This window comes from Martes martes (assembly GCF_963455335.1).
Source record: "Martes martes genome assembly, chromosome: 10".
Taxonomy (NCBI): Eukaryota; Metazoa; Chordata; class Mammalia; order Carnivora; family Mustelidae; genus Martes; species Martes martes.
This window is the reverse complement of record NC_137898.1, coordinates 8084231-8104263: the sequence shown is the minus strand read 5'-3', so window position 1 is coordinate 8104263 and position 20033 is coordinate 8084231. Positions and strand designations below refer to the sequence as shown.

The following is a 20033-nucleotide window of genomic DNA, read 5'->3' as shown; positions in this document are numbered from 1 at the left end:
CTTTTTGGGAAATCCCCGGACTCTCCCCTGCTGGGGAACGGCAGGATATAAAGTTGGCCTCGCCCCAGCTGTGCTGGGGTGTCCTCTCCGTGGCCTGTTCCCCAGAACAGAAGACCAGCAGCCTCCATGCCTCCACTGGGCAAAGGAATGGAAAGACCAGTGGGGAGCAGTTAAGGGCTGTGGGGCAAGGGGAGGGCAAACCACAGTGTCTGGGGGAGGGGCTGTCCAGGGAGGAGCTGGAGGAAGAAGGGTCCAGGAAGCAGGAGGGAGGGGTACCGGGCCTGGGAGAGAGGAGCAGACAGTGGCCCTGTACTGAGGGGTGTGAGAGGAGGCGAGGTGGGGCGGGGGTTGGGGTGGGGGAGTTGCTGCCCGGGAGTGGTTTATGAGGCAGTGTAGACATCCTGGTCTAAAGGGGCAGAGGTTTGTCAGGGAGGGGAGGTAGGAAGGGTGGAATGGGGTGGGGAGATGAACTTTTGTACCTCGGGAGGGAATTCCTTTGCTGCCTCAGGCCATGCCCGGTGCCTTCCGCGTCCCATCTCATTTAATCTCCTGTGATTCTCCCAACCTGCCTGCAAGATGAGACTGGGAGGAAACTGATCGCTGTGGGTAGTCTCCCTCTAGAAATAAGAAAACCGAGTCTCTGATTCTTGAAGTACTTTGCCTAAAGTCACAAACCTCCTACGTAGCCGAGAGAGAGATTTTAAACCCAGGCTGGTCTGACCCCAAAGCAGGCTCAGTCCTCCACCACAGGAGACCAAGGAAGCCCCAAGGAGAGAAAAGCCCATAATCAGCAGCGAAGGATACTGATGTAGGGCAGGGATAGGGCACTGGACTTTCCAGGCCTCTCAGGGGCCCAGGTGATGTCACCTCCCCAGGGGACTGCTGGGCTCACCTCCCAGGCTTTGTAAGGTGTCCAGCAAATTCCAGGAGCCTGGAGGAGGGTGGACTCAAGAGGAAGGAGAATAGAAGAGACAGGGCACAAGGCAGTCACCGTGGCAGGTATCTGTTCCCCGAAACAAAAGTGCAGAAGGAGACAAGGGAAGTCGAAACAGGGTGGGGACTGCTCTGGGGTGGGGGTTGGACCTGATTCCCACCTTGCCCTTCCTCCCTCTGTAAACACCCTTGCCCGCTCCTTCATGCTTCCCTGCCTCTGCAAATACTGTTCCCTCTCCTGGAATCTCCTTGCCTCCTCCTTCAAGGGCAAGTTCACAGGTCCCCTCTTCCCACCTTTTCCACCCTCCTCCCTCCCTCCCTCAGCTCCCTCTTCTGGTCCCCAGAGTGGTGGCAAGCAGGCCTCCCTTCCCTCCCTCTCTCTTCCTCTTTCCTTCCTTCCTTCTGTCTCTCTCTCTCTCTTTTTAAAGATTTTATTTATTTGACAGAGAGAGAGATCACAAGTAGGCAGAGAGGCAGGCAGAGAGAGAGGGGGAAGCGGGATCCCTGCTGAGCAGAGAGCCCCATGCAGAGGCTTAACCCCCTGAGCCACCCAGGCCCCGTCTTTCTCTCTTTCATCTTTCTTTCTAATTTTATTTTTAGTAATCTCTGCATCCAAGGTAGGGGTGGAACTCATGACCCTGAGATCAAGAGTCCCTTGCTTTTCGGAGAGTCAGCCAGGCACTCCAAGCAAGCAGATTTTCTGACCAAGGAACAGGGTGCAGGCTAAAAGATTCATTCATTCCAGTCTACCTGCATTCCTCCATAGTCTCGTCCAGCTTGAAATACCATCACACGCTGGCTGTGCGAAAATTTGTGTCTCCTGTCTGGACCTGATCACTCCATGTCTCCATGAGAACGTACAAAAGACATCTCAAACCTGACATCTCAAACCTGACGTGATGAAAACGCAGTTCCTGATCTTCCCCAGCCCCGCCCTCATCTTGCTCCTTCCAAAGTTGTCTGTGTCTCTGTTGAGATCTCTCCATCTTTCCCATCGCACAAGCTAAAAGAGTCGAAAGGGGCATCTGAGTGGCTCAGCCGGTGAAGTGTCTGCCTTTGGCTCAGGTCATGATCCCAGGGTCCTGGGATCCAGTCTTACCCTCTTACCACCCTACCTTCCCCACCTCATGCTCTCTCCCTCTCCAATAAATAAAATCTTTAAAAAACAAACAACAGGGGCACCTGGGTAGCTCGGTGGGTTAAGCCTCTGCCTTCGGCTCAGGTGGTGGTCTCGGGGTCCTGGGATCCAGCCCCTCATCAGGCTCTCTGCTCAGCGGGGAACCCGCTTCCACCCCCCACCCCCCACCCTGCTTCTCTGCATACTTGTGATCTCTGTCAAATAAATAAATACAATCTTTCAACAAACAAACACACACACTTGAAAGGTATCTTACTCTTCTCTTTCCCTCACACCGCATATCCAGTCCACTGGCAAGGCCTGTTGGTTCTGCCTTTGACACACACCAGGCCCTGCCTGCCTCTCCCATGTCCACTGCTGTCCACCTGCTACAAGCTTCATTGCTCTCGCCTTGACAGGAGCAATGGCCTCTGCATAGGTCCTCCTGGGACCCTCCCCTTACACTCTCTTCCCAGCTCAGCAGCCAGCTGGTCGCATGAGCACAAAAGCCACTCCATGGCCTCTCCACTCAGACCCTCCAGTGGTGTCCCAGCCCGTTCCAATCCCAAAGTCTTTCAAAACCTTTAAGCCCTAGGGCACCTGGCTGGCTCAGTCGGTACAGCATGTAACTCTTGATCTCAGGGTTGTGAGTTCAAGCCCCATGTGTGTTGGTGGGGGGCAGGCAGAGCTTACTTAAAACAAAACAAAACAAAATCTACAAGCGCTATAAGTGATCTTCTACCCGTCTGATTTTACCTCCCACTGGCTCGCTCTGCTCTGGCCACACGGTACTTAACTTCTTGCTGTTCCTCAAACATTCCAATCATATTCCTGCTTGGGGGTTTTGCACTGGCTGTACCCCCCAGCCTGGAATGTCCTCAGGTATCCATGACTTGCTCCCCTCCCTCCTCCAGATCTTGATACAAATGTTACCTCATGTTTGCCTTCTCCGAGTATCCTAGTTAAAGCACTAAATCCTGACCTTTCCTATCCCCCTTCCCTGCTTTATTTTCCTCCATAGGACCGATATCATCTACCTTATTACGTATTTTACCTGTTTATTTAGTTTATTATCTACCTCCTTCTTTTAGCGTACAAGCTCTGCGAGGCAGTACCTTTTCTGTTTGCTATGGTTGTTTTCTTCGCTGCGGGGTCAGTGCCTAGCCTGCAGTGAGCACCCGATAAATATTGCTTGAGTACCCGTTTGGGGGCCACCACTGCGTTGGGGCCTGAAGATGGGATCATGAGCAGAGCCGGACAAAGTCTGTGAAGCTTAAGTCTTGGGCCGCGGTTGTCTCACTTTCCCAAGTATGACCTTACCCGGGGAGCTCTCAGGAGACTGGCTCCAACCCTGGAGATTGATCCTGGGGTAGGGCGTAGGGGTGTGTAGAGCTCACACAGCTCCCCGCGGGACTGGGACGCAAGGAGTCACACTGGCCTGCTGGGAAGGACTGCACGCCTGAGGTCTCATTTCCGCAGCACCAACCCCTCTCCACTAAACAGTTGTTACACGCCTGTTTCCCCTCTAAACAGTGAAGTTTTGGACTACTCCTCTCTGTGGCCCCCGGGCTCAGCACAGCGTAGACGCTGGTAAATGTTTGCGGAGACTCAGAGCGAACGGACGGAGGGTGAACGAGTAGTTAGAAGACGGATGAATGAATAACGGGACTCCGGTTAGAAAAGGAATGTCAAGAGTTCAAGATCTAGAGGGTGGGAACGTTTCCAAAGAGCTCCCCCTGTGCCCGAGGGTTTGCAGGACGGGCTGGGGCGTCCGAGGTCAGGACGCGTTTGGTCCTGTGCGAGGGTGGCTGCTTCGCCGGCCCGCCGCGGAGGGGAGGAGCGCAGGGGTTCGCGCTGCCACACACCCAACCGCCTGCCCGCGCGCTTCTACCGGCCAGGCGCGGCCGTTGCCATAGCTACAGACACAGCCGGGAGACGAGGGGGCGGGCCCGGGCATACGTCATTCCTAGCGCGACGCTGCTCCGCGCCTCCCGCCTCTTTCGGGTGCGAGACCCTCGGCCCGCCCACCCGGCTCTCCACCTGCGCGCTTCCCCCGCTCGCGCCCTCCCCCGCTCTGCGCCGGCGCGGTGCCCGCCAGGGCGCGCAGGAGAGCCCGCGAGGCGCATGCGCGGTGCGGGGCCCGCCGCCGCTCTGGTGTCGCCGCCGCCGTCGCTGCCGTTGCCGCCTCCCTACCGGCAAGTGTGGGAAGGAGGAGCTGAGGGCCGCCGCCGCCGCTGCCGCCATGGGGGTAAGTGAGGCAGGGAGAGGAGACGCGAGGGCCGGCAGCGCTCCCCGTTCCGTTCGTCCCCCTGCGCCCCCATTGTTCCTTGAACCCCCCTTTCACGTGACCCCGACCCCCTCCGGCCTCACGTGACCCCCAACCCCCACATGACCCGACTCCCACATTCTTAGCATCCCCACAGTCGGCGCAGCCCGGGGATCCCTTGGGGAGACCCCTTCTCCGGGCCCCACCCCCTTGGGTGTCCCCCGCCCCTCGCGTCGCGCCCCCCCCCAGCCTTCCTGGCTGACCTGTTATCTTCTTGAGCACCCCCTAACCCCCGGGCGGACCCTGGGTTACCCCTCGTCCCCGGGGGTCACCCATCACCTGGCTGTCACCGGCTTCGAGTCTTCCCACCTCCTAGGCCGCCCCTGGCTTGCAGGGAACTGAGGCGCAGAGAAGAGGCACCCAGCCAAGGTCACACAGACAGTGAGCGGGGGCCAGACCCTGCCTCGGGCCTCCCCAGCTCTCAGCCACTGGCTGTGCTTCCCGCTACCCGGATACTTGGTGAAGCGGGTTCCCCTACACTCTTTCCAAACCTCCCCACCAGGATCCTCCTGCTCCTAAAACGCCCTCTTCCCCTCCAACGCAGGCCTGCTCTCTAGGCCTCCCAGATGCAACAGAGTGGTTTTGATTATGACTTGGGTTGTTAGTACTCTTAAGTGCTGCAGGTGGCTTTGCAGGGGGAAGCAGTGCAGAGGTGAGCAGGGAGGGAATTGATGGTGGGTGGGGAGGGGCACTGATGGCTCCAGATCCAGAAGAATAGTGACCACCTGTTCTGTGTGTGGCAGCCCGGAGGTGCGCCCTTCTCTGGCATGTGCCGATAGAGGGCTGGGCAGAAATTATTCAAATACTTCTGTGAACTCACCTTCCTAAGTTCCAGTTGGAGTAGTATCAGTCACTCTCCTGCGAAGGGAACCGGTGCTCCCTGCTACTGTGTAGTTTTTACCTGGAATTTTTTTTTTTAAGATTTTATTTATTTATTTGACAGACAGATCATAAGTAGGCAGAGAGGCAGGCAGAGAGAGAGAAGGGAGGAAGCAGGCTCCCTGCTGAGCAGAGAGCCCGATGTGGGGCTCGATCCCAGGACGCTGGGATCATGACCTGAGCCGAAGGCAGCGGCTTTTAACCCACTGAGCCACCCAGGCGCCCCTTTACCTGGAATTTTTACCACCTTTAAGGAGCCCTGACTTGGGACCCAGAGATGCCTCGGTTCCAGCCCCATCTTCCTGGCTGGCAGCGTGATACTGTGCCCGTGACGTGGCCTTTCTGAATTTGAATTTCCTCCTCTACGTAAGGTGGATGATGATACCTGCTCCCCTCAGAGAGGAGAGGATTAAATGAGATAGTGGATGCGTGAAATCGTGGCTGTTGTTTCTGCTTGTATTCTCAACCTTTATTGTAGTTACCTAAAATAGACTTGTGCTATTTTTAACCCATTACCTTGTCCCTACTGTTGTTAACCTAGATTTTCTCTCGAGTGATTATTGACTGAACAAGTCAACTTATTAGGCCAAAACAGTAGTTCTGATCCATATCCAGGCACTTCAGGTAATCCACGTCGTCTTGTTTCAGCAAGGAATTTGGGGTACAGTGTACTTCGTGTGTAGAAAAATCAAGGCGTATTTAATTAACCCAGGTTTTGGTGAAAGGTCCCAAACCCCAGCTCTTGTTGAAGTGAGGTAAAAATCTGTGTCCCTGGGATCACTCGGTGACTACCCAGCATCAGCCACTGCAGACGGGGCAGCAGACAAGAAGCAGAACATGCCATTCTGGTTCAGCACTTCCTTTGTTGGTTGAGTTGAAAGAGCAAGACTCAGCGACGCTGCGACCCTTGCTTCCTTTCCTCCTGTTCCTCACACTCCACAGATGTGTTTCTCAGAACGGCCCCTGCCTAGTCTCTTCTGGCGTAAAACTCACTGCAAAAAAGAGAGACTTGGTGGGAACAGTGCTGGAACCCGGTCATTATCCTCCTTCCTCCTGGGTGGGGGCAGTGGACTCCCCACCTCCCTGTCAGGAAGGTCGGTGTTTGTGGCAAGCGCCATGGCGGGGGGGGGGGGGTTGGGGGCTGCTCCACTAGACAGTCTCACGCTAAGAGAGAGTAGCCTCAGCTGGATCACCCTTCTCTTCAAAGTTCCTTCACCCTTGCTGCCCCAGACATGTTGTCTTTTAGGAATTGGAGTGTAGATCTCTGGCTCCCTTCCCTAAAAAATGAGGGTTTTTTTTTGTTTTTTTTTTTTTCTGGATCCTGGATACTTTGGGGGGTGAAGGCTTGACACTGAAATCTAAGAGATGCCAAATCTCTCGTCTGAAAGGTGCCTCCTGCCCCCATCTGTGTCCTTTTTGGTTTTGAATGTCTCTGTGAGACCTGGCAGTCCTGACTGCATGTGGAGATACTGCTTCGAGAGAGCTCGCAGGGGGGAGGGTTTTCCCAGCTGCAGGTGAAAACACCTACATCACACGGTAGAACGCGTGCTGCACACGTGCAGTTGTTGTCGTGGAAGAAGCTTGGATTTTAGGGTTCGGACCTGGATTTGAATGTTGGCTGAGCCATTCAACAGGTATGGGCTTAGTACCTGCTGTTTGCTGAGCACTGACTTGGTGTGCATTGGCTAATGAAGCCGGTGTGACCTCTGGCTGGTGTGAGTGGAGGGAGAGGGTGGCATGGAGAGACCTCTCTGAGAATTCTGTTCACCGGCTCTGTGACCCTGAAAAGTTCTCTAACCTCTCTGTGCCTCAGTTTTCTCATCAAAGAAGTGGGCACACATAACTTGTTATTATAGAGGCTAAAATCCTGTTTATTAAAGCATTAGCAGAGTGTGTGATGTTAGTGGATCCTCATAAGCAGAAGTCCTTATTTTTTATATCTAGTACATTGTATCATTTTGTCCTCACAACTGTCCTGTGAGGTAAAGGCATTGTTAGCCCCTTTTACTGATGAGGAGATCAAGATCCAAAGAAACTAAGTAACTTGCTGAGAAGAGATTAAGTAACTTGCCCAAAGTCACACAGCTTCTAAATAGAAGAGCTGAGAATCAAATCCAAGTCTCTTGACTCAAAAATCCCACACTCTTTTTATTATATAAAGCTCCCTTGGGAAAGACACTTAACCACAATGAGCTTTACTGTTCACTGTGCTTATTTCCCATTTTAATTAGGAAAATTTTCCTGTGTCCCCGCAGGATAGCTTTACCTACACGAGGCAGGGCAAAGCTAATTGGAACAGCAGGAGACCACTTTTCCTAGTGTGTGCTAAGTTTGAGGGAGAGCCCCTGCCTGTCTGCCCTGGGCTGCTACGGCCTGCCACGTACCCCGTGCGCGGGCAGCTAGGCACGTAGGGGTCTCTCTCATCATCTGCCATCTCGGGCCATGGCAGCCCTGAGCCTCACTCTGAGGATTGGCTGGCTGGCCTGTTGCCTTGCATGAATGAGCCCGTAAATCTCCTGGAGGCCTGGGGGCGGCCCTCCTGCTGCTTGTGCTTAGGAATTACTTACTGCTTGTGCTTAGAAATGAGATGCTGTGGAGCGAACCCACATTTCAGTGCTTTCTGGGTCCCAGGAGTCACACTCGCCTTCCAGCATCTTTGATCTTTCAGCTCTGTGTTGTGTGGAGAGAGAACTAGGGCGCAGGGTGGAGGAGGGGGCTTGCCTCTACCCTAAGGTGACTTCTGACCTGTCCTTTCAGGGAGTCGGTGAGGCCAGCATCCGTGTCCCCATTTTTCCGGAGACGGACTTGCTTTCACAGGTCATGCGGGGGCAGCAGGAGGAGCATTGGCCTGGCCCGAGTGATGCCAGGGCTCATGTTCTTTCCTGGAGGCCGGCTGTCTCGGGTTTCCGTTTCCCTCCCTCGGCGCAGGGGTAGGGCCTGGGGCAGCACCGAGCTGGCAGGGTGCGTCAGCCGTCGCCGAGCCAGAAGGGTGATGAGAAGTGAATTGCCGGGCGGCTGCCTTAACAGCTCCAGAGGTCTGGACTGCATCTTGGCAGGACTGAGAGGAAAGGTCTGTTGACATTGATGTCGGCCTTCCCACTGGAGACAGCGGGGCTGGTGACAGCAGGGCCGGTGGAACAAACGCTAGATCCGGGGCCCAACCCCTGGGAATAAGTCCCCCCATTTATTCTTGGGGGAACACTATGCCTTTGAGCCTCAGTTTCCTCACGTGGGAATGGAGGTGCTGGTTTTTGCCCTGAGAACCAAAGCAGAGGTTTGCGGAAGTACTCTGCGAGCTGAGCGCCTTTCGTGATTTTGTTTTGAAATTCAAACCCCCAGAGAAAAAGATAGGTGCTCTAAGGCCTGTGTATGATCGAGGGGGGCTGGTTCTGTCCCCTCCAGTCCTAGCGTTTTGGAGACAGTCTGTGCTCTTCTGTCTGCTCCTTGCTTGAGGGGGTAAGGGATGGGAGCTAGCGGGCTTCCGGCCCCAGGGCTCAGCAGCATACAATAGCTGGTGTAGGACGAATTTACAACTAGAAGAGCCGTGCATATGAGTTCTTTGTGTCTGGACTCTCGCCTCCTGGTCCCTGGAAATAAGAGTTAGACAGTGTCATTCCCGGAGAGCTGAGGGTAGAATTGATCCCGAGAAACTTGTCCAGCATCTGGCTTTTCGACTCCCTCTTTGCCAGTGCCATCGTCGGGGTTCAGGTGCATTTGGAGGGAGTACAGCCTCTCTCTGATGAGCTCAGGAAACAGAAGAGGCAGTGAAGTGGGTCAAAGAGCAGAGCCATCCCGCCAGTGCCTTCAGGTGCCTTTGGAATTTGGGCTGGGGGGTGAGCAACTCTGGGGGCACGCGCTGCCCTGGTCTTCCTCGGGAGCGAGAAGGAGAATTCTCCTTGGCTGTGCACGATGCCAGAGTAAGTCTCACCGGCCTCCTACCTCAGGGGAGGTGTTATGAGCCTCACGCACCTCCTGCAGACAAGGGAAGCAGACACAGAGGAGGGCTGGTTGGGGCCCGAACACCACCCTGCAGAGCAGGAAGAGGCTCTGGGTAAGGTCTGTCAAATTCCAGAGCATGGGCTCTTTCTCCTGTGTTACTAGCTTTTTACAGGAGGATGACAGGATCCGTGTAGGCCTGAGAGACCCCCCCCCCCATGGGAGCCATAAAATAGGATTTGCTCTATATGCGGTTAAGGGTGGTTTGCCATTGGAGCCCCTGTGCAAGGACATGCTCCCTTCGCTGCTCCCCCCCTCCCCCCGCTGCCTGCGTTCCCTGCACCATGGCCTTGTGGACCATGTGTCAGCATGGCCTCTTGCCCCAGGTGAACCCCTTGAGGCCCCATCTCTGCCCTTGTTGATACTGGGTGTGCAGGGTGCCTGCTGCTCAGGGCCCTTGGCCGAACAGTGCTTCTGGGGAACAGTTCTGTCTCCTTAAGCCAGAGTGCTCTGGTCTCAACTTAAAAAGGGGACCCAACACCCAGAGGGGCTCCCCCAGACCGGATCTTTGTCTTCTGAAGCTGGAAGACACTGAGAAGGCTTTGAATAAACTTATCCTTAGGAACAGCTGTCAGCGGCTACCTCAGATGGCATCTCCTCCTTGAAACCTGCCCTGAATGTGTCTAAAATTAGTTGTTCCTTCCTTAGGAGCGAGTGGATAAGTGCATATTTATTAGGCACCTGCTGGGGGCCAGGCCCTACTGCAGGCATTGTCATGTGCTCTCACTGGGTCCTCACGGTGACCCCGCTTCGCGAGGGTCCGTACTCTTTCTGACAAGCTGAGAAGTCTGGTGACGCTCCCGAGCTCTCACGACTAGAAAACACGTGCATCTTCCCCATCCCAGCAAGTGTGCAGCAGCCAGGATTGGCAGTTCCTGCCACTGAGGACAGGCCTGTGGACTCAGGGACTGACTCTAAGGTTCCTCAAAGGGAAAGAAGAGTCTTTGGTTGGCCACAGCCCTTCCAGCCAACTTTGCTTTTCCCTGTTGCAGAGGAAGTCAAGCAAAGCGAAGGAGAAGAAGCAGAAGCGGTTGGAGGAACGAGCAGCCATGGATGCCGTCTGTGCCAAAGTGGACGCGGCCAACAGGGTGACTCCCCTGCTTCCCAAGTCCCTTCCTCCTAGAACTTGAGCTTGGTTTTTCATTTGACTTCTTTTGGCGCCACCCTGTGGCAGAATTTTGTTACTGGCCGGCTGAGGAAAATGAGCCCCGCCGGAGAGTTGCGGGGAGGGCCAGAGACTGGCCTAGGCCCGCAGGGAAATGGGAATTCGGATGAAGTGGCTGGGGGTGCCTGGCTGCTCCGCCGGTGGAGCGTGGGGTTCTCCATCTCAGGGTCTTGAGTTCCGGCCCCGCCCTGGGAGGGCGGCCTTCTTAAAAAAAGAAAGAAACAAATGGAAGTGGCTGCTTCTCTCTGTGGGTCTCCTTCCATAGCAGTGGAAGAGGGTCTGGAGAAATTTTTGTTAGGATTTTGCATTTTGGAGAGGAAACGTCCCTGGTAACATATGGTATAGTTTTCTCATTCATTCCTTCCGACATTTATCGATTATGAAGTACCAAAGACTATGCTGGCACCGGGGGCAGGGGCAGCAGCCTGGTTCAGGGGCCAGAGTCCCGGAGGGAGGAGTGGTGAAGCGGACCACCCAGGCGGCCCCGCTAAGAGCAGGCTTGGCTTTCAAACAGGACTGAAGAGGCTCTGGCCATCCTTCCTGCTCCCATTCCATATCCCATTTTTTGTTTCTCTCTTTCTTTATTTTTTAAAGATTTTATTTATTTGACAGAGAGCATAAGCAGGGGAAACGGCAGGCAGAAGGAGAGGGAGAAGTAGACTCCCTGCTGAGCCGGGAGTCCGATGTGGGGCTCGATCCCAGGACCCCGGGATCATGACCTGAGCCGAAGGCAGAGGCTTTAACTCACTGAGCCACCCAGGTGCCCCTTTTGTTACCTTTTTAGCCCACCCCGTAAACAGTCCACATTTATAAAGAGGTGGTTCAGGGACATGATTGTGCCATTCTGGGTTTTTGACACGGTGGGTTTAGTTGGGGGCTTCTTAGAAGTACGCAGGTAAGGGGCGCCTGGGTGGCTCAGTCAGGTAAGTGTCCAACCTTTTTTTTTTTTTTTTTTAAGATTTAATTTACCTATTTGACAGAGATTGCAAGTAGGTAGAGAGGCAGGCAGAGAGAGAGAGAGGTGGGGGAAGCAGGCTCCCTGCTGAGCAGAGAGCCCGACGTGGGGCTCAATCCCAAGACCCTGGGATCATGACCTGAGCTGAAGGCAGAGGCTTAACCCACTGAGCCACCCAGGTGCCCCGTGTCCAACTTTTGATCTTGGCTCAGGTCCTGATCTCAGGGTCTCGAGACCCAGCCCTGTGTTGGGCTCTGCGCTCAGCGTGGAGTCTGAGATTCTCTCTTCCTCTGCCCCTCCCCCTGAGCATGCACGCGTGCACAGGCTTCTGAAAATAAATAAGTAAAATCTGAAAAAAAAAAGTTTAAGGAAAAAAAAAAGAAAGTATGTGGGTAGATGGGGCACCGGGCTGGTTCAGTTGGTAGAGCAGGCAACTGCTGATCTAGGATCACGAGGTCAAGCCCCACAGAAAGGAAGTTTGCAGGTGGATCAAGTGCCCTCTGGTTTTGGGGTCATGTGACCTACAGGCCAGTATTCGTGTTAGGCTAGCAGAGTCTCTCCTTACTTTGTGAAATGAAGCTGACTTAACTGTCTTGGGCCTCCTTACTAGACCCTGCCTGTATGTGCTTTCAGAGCTGAGGCAGGCGGGGTGCTGTCTGGCAGCTGCTCTTGGGTCAGGGGCCAGGCCTCTCAGCATGGCTCTGCACACTGTCTCGCTGCAGGGAGAGCCTGCGACTGTGCCGCGCGTGTTTGTGCTACTCTTTTCTTTCCCTCCGCAGCTTGGAGATCCTCTAGAGGCTTTCCCAGTGTTCAAGAAATATGATCGAAATGGGTAAGTGTTTAGCACTCCTAACTGTTGTCTCCTTGAGTGTCTGAAGGAATTCACCTTCCCAGAGTGTGCTTCATCCGACCCACATTTTCCCATTATTTGTTACGAAAAAGGAGAAGCTGTGGTGAGTGTCTTGATATAAAAGCGCTTGGTTAGGTGACAGAGAAATCCGTAAAGGAACAAAGATTGCATCATCTTAGACTGATGTTTCCTTAGGATTTGATATTCTCTCATAGAGCTGAAACAAACTGGAAAAATCGTCTAGGGGGCGCCTGGGTGGCTCAGTCGGTTAAGCTGCTGTCTTCGGCTCGGGTCATGGTCCCAGGGTCATGGTCCCAGGGTCCTGGGATCGAGCCCTACGTCGGGCTCCCTGCTTGGCGGGAAGCCTGCTTCTCCTTCTCCTGCTCCCCCTGCTTGTGTTTCCTCTCTCGCTGTGTCTTTCTCTGTGTCAAATAAATAAATAAAATCTTAAAAAAAAAAATTAAAAAAAAATTGTCTAGGCTGACTTCCTCCTTTTGTGCAGAGGGGAACCAAGGCTCAGAGAAGCTGAATAAGATTCCTAAGCCACGGAGTTTCTCCCTGGCAGCTGAGGGGGCTTTTAATTCCCAATCTAGGGCTCTTTCCAGGAGTGTATGGTGTAATTGTTAAAAGCCACTTACTGGGTGGGTTAAAGCCTCTGCCTTTGGCTCAGGTCATGATCCCAGAGTCCTTGGATCGAGGCTCAGCGTCGGGCTCTCTGCTCAGCAGGGAGCCTGCTTCCCTTCCTCTCTCTCTGCCTCCCTCTCTGCCTACTTGTGATCTCTATCTGTCAAATAAGTAAAAATCTTAAAAAAAAAAAAAAAAGCCACTTACTGGGGCGCTTGGGGGGCTCAGTGGTTAAGCATCTCAGGTCGTGACCCCAGGGTCCTGGGATTGAGCCCCACATCGGGCTCCCTGCTTGGTGGGAAGCCTGCTTCTCCCTCTCCCGTTCCCTCTGCTTGTGTTCCCTCTCTTACTGTGTCTCTCTCTGTCTAATAAATAAATAAAATATATATTTTTTAAAAGCCACTTAGCTGGCTGTATGACCCTTGACCCTGGACTTAATCTCTCTGTGCCTCCATTTTCTAATCAGCAGTGGGTCTGATAGTAGCTGGTTTGGGGAGGATTAGGTATGAAGTGCCTTGTACCTGGAGCTTACCAAAACCTAGGTCAATTTTATCACTACTGTTACTGTTACTAATCCAGTTTCCTGCTGTAGGATCTGGGTTAAAGCCCCCTTCCCCTTTCTGTCCTTCTGGTTTATAAAATGGGAAGCATAATCTGTATTATCAGAGCTGCTTTTGGCTTAGGGAAAAATGGGTTATGGTTTTAGAGAATCACAGCTATGGGTTTGAAACAAAACTGTTCTTCTGATTAATTGTATTCAGACAAGCCACACTCCAGACAGCCCCATTTTTTGGTCTGTTGAACGGAGTGATGATGCCAGACTTGTAAGGTCGTTTTAAGGAGGAAAGAGGATTATGTCCAGTTCTGTAAGTAGCAGCTGGTTTGAGTGTTTCAGTGAACAAGACAGATAGATGTAAATATATGAACTGTGAAATGATCACTTTATTTTTTTAAAAGATTTTTGTTTATTTATTTGACAGAGAGAGACACAGCAAGAGAGGGAACACAAGCAGGGGGAGTGGGAGAGGGAGAGGGAGAAGCAGGCTTCCCGCTGAGCAGGGAGCCTGATGCGGGGCTCTATCCCAGGACCCTGGGATCATGACCTGAGCCAAAGGCAGACACTTAACGACTGAGCCACCATGAAATGAACACTTTAATGGGTGACCCTATATCTACTTTTCGTGGCTTTGTCTGAATTTCGTAGTATCGCGTTAACGTGTCCTTCCTGTGATCAGACGTAGTACAGTTCCTCCAGTAGCCTTGCCTTTCAGTGTCTGGGAAGTCCTCTGGCACAGTTTAGAGATCCCTTACTGTGATGTCTTCTGTGTTCCATATTCCACAGTCCTATTGACTTTCAGAAATACTGGAGCAGTTCTGAAGCAGGCATTGCCAGCTAACTCTGGGCTCCTTTGGTGCCTGGAATTTTGTGTGATTTGTGTGGCTGTGATCCTGCTTTAATGTACTTAAAGAACTCAAGTGAAAAAGAGAGAGAGAGAGAGAGAGAGAACTCAGATTAGTGGAGAATTCATACCTCTAGACCAGCCTTTGGAACATAGACGGCTGAGCCAGAGGGCAGGCCGTGTTGGGCTCTTTCTGACCATGCCATGGCCAGCACTTATAAAGAAAGGAAGACTCTTCCGAGCCAAGATGTTCCGAATTTACAAGACTGAGCGCATGTGCAGCTCATATGGCGGGCCAGACAGCAGAGGTGACAGTCATTTCGAATGGGGATGTCCTCTGAGGGATCGTGTCAAGGGCCATTGGAAGGGCCTGACCTGGGACCTCTTTAAGGACTTCATGTCACTGACTTTGGTCCTGTCAGAATGTGGCACTGCCTGGAGATTGGGGTTCCACGGTTCGGCCACGGAGCTGAACTGTGCTTTCTTAGCGTCTCTCTCAGAAGTAAATAAATGATGAGACCTTAATGTCTACGGCATTTGTGAGTGTAAGAAAACCGCGTGGGGTTGGACCCCGCTCCACCTGGGTCGGTCAGCCGAGAACAGCTGCTGTGTCCTCAGAGGAAATGGCAGGCGGGACCCCTCTGGGGGGCTAGGGACCATGGTCTTCTCAAAGGGACCGAGGTGACCCAGCCACTTTCAAGGTGCTGTGGCTGCCCAGTGAGGAGTCAGTTCAGAGACTAAACGCCCACAGGCAGGAACTAAAGGATCCGAGGAGACTTCAGGATTCGTGGTGAAGCGTGGCCGAGGCTGGAAAGCGATAGCAGAGAGGGATGGAAGTTTACAAAGTGCAGAGACCGGTGAGGGCCTCGCGGGGCAGGCAGGAAATGGGACTATGGTCAGGGCGTTGGGCCGGCGGTGACAGTTGTCAGTCTCAGCCCGAAAGGCTTTGTTCCTTCAGCGGCACCTTCTCTAGTCACGACCCGGAAGGCGGGGCGCAAGCTCGGCTTCTCTCCGTGGATGAGCCGAGACCAGGCCCGCAGCGCTCGCTGTGAGGCCGTCTGGGCAGCGGCCGCCCGCAGGCCTGCCACCGGCTCCACTCGCCACCCTTCTCTCTTCAGGTTAAACGTCTCCATCGAGTGTAAGCGGGTGTCTGGACTGGAGCCAGCCACCGTGGCCTGGGCCTTCGACCTGACCAAGACCAACATGCAGACCATGTAAGCGCGCCCTGACGGGAGGGGGGCCTCGCTCCTCCCCTTCCTGGCCTCCCCGCCCTGACTGCCCCGTGCGTCCCAGGTATGAGCAGAGCGAATGGGGCTGGAAGGACCGAGAGAAACGCGAGGAAATGACGGATGACCGAGCCTGGTACCTCATTGCTTGGGAAAGCAGTTCGGTCCCTGTTGCCTTTTCTCACTTCCGGTTTGACGTGGAGTGCGGGGATGAAGTCCTGTACTGGTAGGAGCCCCAGCCTGGGGTCGGCCGTGGGGAGGACGCACTGGCGCTGCTCTGGGCACTCAGCCGCGTGGCAGAGTCCGCCGTGCCGGCCCGGGTCTGCGGGCTGCCAGGGCCCCAGGTCCTCTGACGGGCCCTGCCTCCCCGGGCTCACTTGGCTGCTTTCTTCACCCAGCTACGAAGTGCAGTTGGAAAGCAAGGTGCGGCGGAAAGGCCTGGGGAAGTTCCTCATCCAGATCCTGCAGCTCATGGCCAACAGGTAAGGGCGCCCCGTGTGTCGCCGCATTGGAACGATCTGCTGAGCCATCCACACTGTTCTCTGAGCCTGGGTGGAGGACAAGGCTCATAGGAGTGTTTCAGAAGAGAGGCATCTAGAACCCTCTCAGTAAAGATACTCCCCTCCCTGCTGGGATTCCCGATTTTGTACGTGTGGCTCCAAGCAGCAAGTACTTCTGAGTGCCTCTTGTGCCTGAAAAGTGGGGTGCAGAGAGAATGTGGCGAGGAAGCCAGTCCGGTGTGGGCCCAATGCCCGCGCGGTCTGATCAGCCCCGGAACGGAAGCAGGGGGTGCTGTGGGTGCCCAGCACGGAGGCTAGATTGGGGCTCAGGGGCACGCTTCTCAGGAGCAAATGGGAGACAGCAGGCAGAGCCAGAAAGAGGAGGCACGAGTTAGCCTCTCTTTCTCTTTCTGGAAGGTGTTCTCTCTGCTTTTTTCTCAGCACACAGATGAAGAAAGTGATGTTAACTGTATTTAAGCACAATCATGGCGCCTATCAGTTCTTCAGAGAAGCGCTGCAGTAAGGAGCTGGGTCCGGGTGTGGGGCCCTCTGGGTGGTGGGGTGCCTGCCCCAGGGGCTTTCTCCTGGTCCTGGCGCTTATTCATCCTGAAGGCTGAGCTCCTGGTCCAGTGGTCCGGGGAAGTGGCCTTGGGTTGGGGGGATGGTATGGGCGTGTCCTGGGGCCGTACCCTCACTCCTAGGGGTCTCGTGAGTGTGGCTGGTAGAAAGTTCCTGGGCTAGGAAGGAAGGCCGTCAGCTACCTGCAGCCAAGCCTCTCCTCCTGCCTGCCTTGCAGATTCGAGATCGATGACTCTTCCCCCAGCATGTCTGGTTGCTGTGGAGAGGACTGCTCCTACGAGATCCTGAGCCGGAGGACCAAGTTTGGGGACAGCCAGCACTCCCATGCAGGCGGGCACTGTGGCGGCTGCTGCCACTGAGCTCCCAAGCTAGAATGCTCTCTCCAAGGCCTGTCCTCTCCCTGGGCTCACGTCGCTGGCCAGGTGCCCTCAGAGCTGTGGCCTCCTCAGCCCTGCGTGTGCCCGGCTGCGGCCCGAGCGTACAGAACCCTGGGGTGGAGCAGCCCGAGCCGCCCGTCCTCCGCCTTCCTGGAAGGACAGCGTGCGCTGAAGGAGCAGAGAGGAGAGGTGCTGAGGGAGGAGCTGGTGGAGGCCGGGCACGACACGGACCCTCTCGCAGCGGCTTCCTTCTTGCTCGGCCCTTGTGCCCTCGAGCACGAGGTTCCCCAGCTGCTCTCGGATGGGTTCCTGACAGGCCCTCCCCTTCCCCCGCCACACACACACTTGGACAAATGGGCTGTTGTATACCCATCTTTAGAAAAGTCCTGGAGTCCCAGGTCAGGGTCTGGCTGGTCCCCAACGAGGACTGGACCGGGTGCAGGCTCTGGACGTAGAGACCGGCTTCGGAGGGAGTCCGGTTTCGTAGCCGAGTGCTCTGATGGAGATCGCGGGAAGGTCTCCTGTGCCGCGGCACTGGGAGGCCAGGGAGCTCTTTCTAGCTGTGCTTCTGTGGACGGACACTTAGTGTGGAGGCATCCCAGGGGAGCGGCCCGGTGGGAGGACGTTTCCCTCCATCTCCGCCTGGTCGTCGATGGGAGGACCAGGAACAAGGTGTGGCTGGGGGCACGGGGGAGGGTCCCCCCAGGAATAGAGTTGCCTCTCTGGGCTTTTGGACTTTGCTGCATTCTAGCCGAACCTCTTGATCTGGCAGCGACTTGAGCTGTCCCGTCACAGAAACAAGCCAGAAGTCCTGCCAGTTCCTCTCCGTCGCGCCCCCCCCCCCCCGCCGCCACTTGTCCTCCCCCGACTCACCTCACCCAGTACCTCTGTTCTTACTCCAAGGGGAAGAATTACATTAGGGAGCCCTTCATCTTCCCCCAGAAGGACCCCTCGTTCCTGGCCTCTTCAGTGCTGTTGCCTCTCATATCTTGGTGCTGATCGCTCTCGGAGAGGGGACGCTGCCTTCCCTTTGCAGAGAGCCCCCAGCCAGCAGCAGGCCCCACTGCCTGCACTCCCCAGCCTTGCCCCTCGCTGCCTCAGTGAGGCCTGGTGCCACCGCCCTGGTTGCCAGCCCCGGCTGCGGCAGGAATGCCTCTCGGTGGCCAGACCGCTGCTCTCCTCTCTGCAGTGTCCCCCCGAGGCAGCGGACTGGAGCCGGGGGGGTGGGGGGGAGAAGGCCTCCCGCTTCTCTCACGGGATAGGGAGACTTGGGTCAGAGCTTACACTTGCCCTGATCTCTGGGCCTCGTGCCCCTTCCAGGGAAGAAAATGACCAAATCCTTATCCAGGAAAAAGCACCTGCCGCCTCCCTCTGGACATCCTTGAGCCCTGCTTTAGGGTGTGTCTTAAAGATTCTAGCCTTTGTGGAGTTGCGCCCTTGGAGGTCTGTCTGTCCCGACTTCAGAGTCTGCCCAGACCCCACGCTCTGCCCTGACTCAGGTGGTCTCTGCTGGCGGGTCTCCCCGGAGCTGATCTTGCTTTCCCACTTCCTGCTCGTGGGGGGGCCTGTGCGCAGGGCCTCGCCCGCCCAGCCCGGCCTTCCTCAAGAGTGCTGTGTGATGCTGTTGACCCCGCGGGCAGCATGCGACATGAGACGAGGCACTCCCTCAGGGAGGGCCTTGCGGCTTTCCGTTGGAGTAAGCCCGTCTCTGCCCCTGCCTTCCGCCTCCCAGGGGATTCTGTCGGAGGAGGAGTGGGGGACATTTTAAATTGCTGGGAGGGCATTGGTGGGCTCCTTCCAAGAATCATGGAATGACAGAAGCATGTTTAGGAATTTTCTTTTCCTCTGATCCCTGTCTGTCGACACAGAACAGATAAATATTTATTGTCTTAGATCATGGATTTCTGATACCTCCCACTCAAGGGGATCAAAAGGAGCCCCACTGTAAATTCCTCATAAGGTGAGTTCAGTGTATGTTGTTTTCTCTGCGCTCGTCGGACACCTGCCAGCGAGCCCCCCGGCAGATGGAGGGCTCAGTGCCACACCTGCTCCTGCAGGGCGGCTCGGGGGCCTGCGTGGGGGCAGGAGACCAGCAGCTCCCTGTGTTTTGGTGTTGGGCCCATTCGTGTCTCAGACATCCGTTTTTCTCCACTTCCCCAGGTCTTGGTTTTGAGAAACAGAGCAGGCCTTTTGTTCTCCGGCTGTTTTGTGTGTTTTGTTTGGGGCATGTTAAAATATTTTTTAAGATTTTTTTTTTTTAGTTGTATTCACTCTATTTCAGGTTATTTTTGTTGATGTCAAATGTGTGTATGACATGTGTATGGTTCTTTTTAACCCTTTCTGGTTTTTTTTAGAGGAAATTGAAGATAAACTCCTTGATATATATATATATATTTTTTTTTTTTCTTTAGCAACTTGTTATCACTGAATCAAAGGGAAAAGTGATCTCTTTTTGCATTGGTTGTATTTGTATGTCACAAATAAAAGACACTTTGTTCAGCTGCTGGGATCGTGTCCTGATGCTGGGGTGCCATGGGCACTGTGGTCTCAGGGGACACCCCGGGCCTTCACACTGTCCCAGCATTGGGCCGAAACCCTGGGAGGCACGAAGCTGTGAGGCCCCACACCCCTTGCTGCAAAAGAAGCCTTGGCCTGAGGAAACTTCAGGGTGTCTGGGGCGAACAGTCGGGGGGGAGAATGTGCCACTTCCCACTGGCCCTGGGTGGGGGTCAGAAGTCTTAACAAGGGATGCCTGCTGGGGCGCCTGGGTGGCTCAGTGGGTTAAGCCTCTGCCTTTGGCCCAGGTCATGATCTCAGGGTCCTTGGATGGAGCCCGCATCGGGCTCTCTGCTCAGCGGGGAGCCTGCTTCCCCCTCTCTCTCTGCCTGCCTCTCTGCCTACTTGTCATCTCTCTCTCTCAAAATAAATATTTTAAAAAATGCTTAAAAAAAAAAAAAAAAAAGCAAGGGATGCCTGCTTTGCATCTTGGGCAGAGTCCCAAGCCAGGCGTTGCAACATTTGACATCTTTGGCTAAACGAGTGTGCACTTGCGTGGGAGTTCACTAGGTTGAGAGTGTTGGTGTTTTTTTCCTCCCTTTTACCCTAT

At 54.7% G+C, this 20033-nt stretch overlaps 1 protein-coding gene across 1 annotated transcript; it reads left to right on the top strand.

Moving 5' to 3' along the window:
• Positions 1 to 4212: 4212 nt before the first annotated feature.
• NAA40 (N-alpha-acetyltransferase 40, NatD catalytic subunit) lies at positions 4213 to 19854 on the top strand. The gene is made up of 8 exons (XM_080817314.1): positions 4213 to 4298; positions 10244 to 10339; positions 12151 to 12203; positions 15364 to 15459; positions 15539 to 15697; positions 15870 to 15953; positions 16413 to 16490; positions 16768 to 19854. Exons 1-8 carry the CDS (start codon positions 4293 to 4295, stop codon positions 16907 to 16909), a joined length of 714 nt encoding a protein of 237 aa, XP_080673440.1. The 5' UTR covers positions 4213 to 4292; the 3' UTR covers positions 16910 to 19854.
• The last annotated feature ends 179 nt before the right edge of the window (positions 19855 to 20033 follow it).

What these genes read in the sequence shown, in the direction of transcription:
- NAA40 (XM_080817314.1), top strand. An exon ending in AAGTGGACGCGGCCAACAGG is followed by an intron (nt 10,340 to 12,150) that starts GTGACTCCCCTG and finishes TTCCCTCCGCAG; the next exon opens with CTTGGAGATCCTCTAGAGGC. An exon ending in TTCTTCAGAGAAGCGCTGCA is followed by an intron (nt 16,491 to 16,767) that starts GTAAGGAGCTGG and finishes CCTGCCTTGCAG; the next exon opens with ATTCGAGATCGATGACTCTT.